This window comes from Cebus imitator, unplaced genomic scaffold, assembly GCF_001604975.1.
Source record: "Cebus imitator isolate Cc_AM_T3 unplaced genomic scaffold, Cebus_imitator-1.0 Scaffold150, whole genome shotgun sequence".
Lineage (NCBI taxonomy): Eukaryota > Metazoa > Chordata > Mammalia > Primates > Cebidae > Cebus > Cebus imitator.
The window spans coordinates 1,121,077-1,124,002 of record NW_016107465.1 but is presented as its reverse complement, the minus strand read 5'-3'; the positions used below and the strand labels follow the sequence as shown (position 1 = coordinate 1,124,002).

General features: G+C 53.7%; 2 protein-coding genes across 2 annotated transcripts in view; one reads left to right on the top strand and one right to left on the bottom strand.

The window, feature by feature from the left end:
• OSTF1 (osteoclast stimulating factor 1) overlaps positions 1-1,143 on the bottom strand; it is a 54,797-nt gene extending 53,654 nt beyond the window's left edge. The window contains exon 1 of the mRNA XM_017543246.2: positions 882-1,143. Coding sequence (XP_017398735.1) covers positions 882-915 — 34 coding nt within the window. The 5' untranslated portion in view covers positions 916-1,143. The remainder of the gene's footprint in view (positions 1-881) is intronic.
• Positions 1,144-1,287: 144 nt separating this feature from the next.
• Positions 1,288-2,926, top strand: part of NMRK1 (nicotinamide riboside kinase 1) — a 30,741-nt gene continuing 29,102 nt past the window's right edge. The window contains exon 1 of the mRNA XM_017543245.2: positions 1,288-1,562. The gene's annotated coding sequence lies outside the window, so the exon portion shown is untranslated. The remainder of the gene's footprint in view (positions 1,563-2,926) is intronic.

Below are 2,926 nucleotides of genomic sequence, written 5' to 3'. Positions count from 1 at the left end.
TAAGCGTTGTTACTGTATTGAAATACTCAGTCCTTTCTAATTACCCACCCAAATGAAAGCGCCGAAGAGTATGTTACAGTTTTTAATTAGAACACGTCTGTCTTTTATAATTCTCTTATTTCTGCATATCACAGAAAATATTCTAAGAACAGAGCAAAAGTGAACAAGGACAAACCGCCAAGAAAACTGCTTTGAGAATTTAGTAATCTCAGCCCTCTCAGGTTTAGCTCGCCAACGCCTTTGGGAGAGCGAAGGAAAAGATAACATAGCTACACTTCCGAATAGCAACAGCTGAGATTACTGCCGCATGCTAGATTCTTTCCAGAGGGAGCGCGAGTACAGAGTTTTCTAAACGCTCTTCCCAAGATCCCAAGGTCAGTTTCTAACGCGGCTCCTCGGTGAAGTCCCGGAGGAGGCTCGCTCGCGCACCCCGCCCTGCAAGCATTGCACTTCCCGTTCACTCTGGCCGGTCAGGAACCCTAAATTGACAGTGACAAACACTGAGAAAAGAGGAAGTGGCTAAAGACCATTTCAAGACATTTTTTAAAGGGAGATCAATGGCCCTGTCTTTCCGGAAAACTTCCATGGGACGCTGCCATCACACCCTCTGAAAGTTTCAGCGAATGACAATGTTGCAAAAGTGAGGCTGACTCCCCTTTAAAACATATTTTTTAATCCTCAAAATCCTCTTGGTGTCAAATCAATCCCTCCCCCGTAATAGCGACCGCAGCAAAACTAAGAGCTCCCATCACGCTGGGGCGGATCTCGGAAGCCAGGCTCGGGGCCGGGTGCGCGCCGGGTCCTCGCTGCCAAGCGGCAGAGGAGGCGCCGGCACCGCGACGGCTGGAGGACCCGGCGAGCGCCTCCGTCACCTCCCTCACCTGGTTTGACTGGTTTGGGTGGCGGCTTCGACATCTCGCTTCCTGGAGCTGCAAATCCTAAAGGCCCCGCAGAAAAGTCCACCGCTTGCCGCCACTTGGCACTCCGGACACCCCGAAGTTTCTTTTCGTCTGGCTTACAGCCCTGCGCCTCCCAGGTCCGGCGCCCACCCTAGGCTGAGACAGGCGGACGCAAGCAGAGCGGCTCCGCAGAGTGCCCCGCCCCGCCCAGCGGCCGCCCGAGCTGTCGAGAGCGCGCGCCGGGACGACGAGGAAGTGGTCGCCGCCTCGCCGAGCGCTAATTGGCTCCCGGGCTGGCAGCTTCGCCGCAGCGGGAGCGCGGGCGGCGCGCACGGCGGCGGAACCGGCTGGAGCGGAGCGAGGGCGAAGCGGGCACGCGCCAGGACCTGCCGGGGCGCGCGCGCCCCCGATAGGGAAGGGCGGGAGCCATCAGGGGCGCGCGCCAGAGGCCACGCTCGCCGGAGCTCCGCCCCAACGGGGACAGGAACCCCGCGCTGAGCCGGGTGGAGGGGCCTCCAGTGGCCACCCGTACCTGGCACCCCCTACCCCGGGAGGGGCGTGGGCCTCTCGGGGAGCGAGCTGCGGGTAGCGGCGCACTGGGGACAGTCGCGCGCTTGGCCGTCGCCTCTCCGCTGTATTTGGGAGGACTCGAACTGGCGCCAGGTGAGTGCGTACCTGCTCGCCACTACCGCGCCGCGCCGCCTCGCTGGGGCCTGGAGGTGTCTATAGGGTTTCTGTGCTGGAGTCCGGGACTTGGCTGCGCCCTGAAAGCCTTGCCAGGACTCTTGCCACCTTCACAGAACTGATAGATGGGCTGCCGAGGAGGACGTAGACTCCTGGTGGCGTGGTGCTCTAGCGCCCCGGAAAAATCCTGACAATGGGAACGCTGCCTCCCAGAGACCGCGCAGGTGGGAGAAGTCGCCGGGGTTTTCACCCTCGCGGCTCGAGAAGGTCTCATTCCTCTAGCGTTGGGGTGATGAACTACCGCCCGCCTGCTGCCTGTTATTGTAAGGCCTGCTAAGAATTTTTATTTTACGTTTTTTAATGGCTGAAAAGAAATAAAAAAAAAAAATACTCTGTGGTACGTGAAAATTAGATGAAATTCCAAAATTTACTGGAACACGGTCGCGCTCATTTCCTTCTGTGTTGTCTGTGGCCGCTTTCGCATTACCCGGCAGGGCTGAGTAGCAGCCGTCAAAGCCCAAAGCATTTCCTATCTGGCACTTTACAGAAAAAGTTTGCCGACCCCTGACCTGGTGGATTCAATCTTCGGTGAGAGGAAAGAACTGGAGCACACAAGGAAGCCAATAGCATAAATTCAAAATAACAGACAATATGGTAAACCAATTGTGTATTTGGGGAAAGAAAAAACTATTTACAAAAGAACCTACATAAATGAAACCAACGGGGGAGGGGCATGAATGGCGTTTTCAAAAACCCCAGCCTTGAGGGATTTGTTTACCAAAAGGGAGCAAAGTTTAAACAATAGTAGGAAAAGGCTGCCCTATCTCCTGGAAGAAGAGAATCAAAATAGCTGTTGTATAGAATACGGAGTGACAAGTCCTGGAAACATTTTCCTCTTTTTAAAATGTCAGACTGTCCTGTAGATACACTTGAAGAGCACATTTAGCAGGAACATTGTCATCTGTCTTTCAGGCCATTCGCATTATTGAGTTGCCCTCTTCCTTACAATCTGCTGATTCTGCACATGCCACTTCTGAGCATTGTGCAATTTAGAATCCAAAATGTAAATATTTAGTAGTGAAATGAATTAAACATAATAAACACATATGCATTATGGAAAAATCCCAACATTTTACTTAGCATTAAAAAAAAGTGTAGGGCCGGGCGCGGTGGCTCAAGCCTGTAATCCCAGCACTTTGGGAGGCCGAGGCGGGTGGATCACGAGGGCAAGAGATCGAGACCATCCTGGTCAACATGGTGAAACCCCGTCTCTACTAAAAATACAAAAAATTAGCTGGGCATGGTGGCACGTGCCTGTAATCCCAGCTACTCAGGAGGCTGAG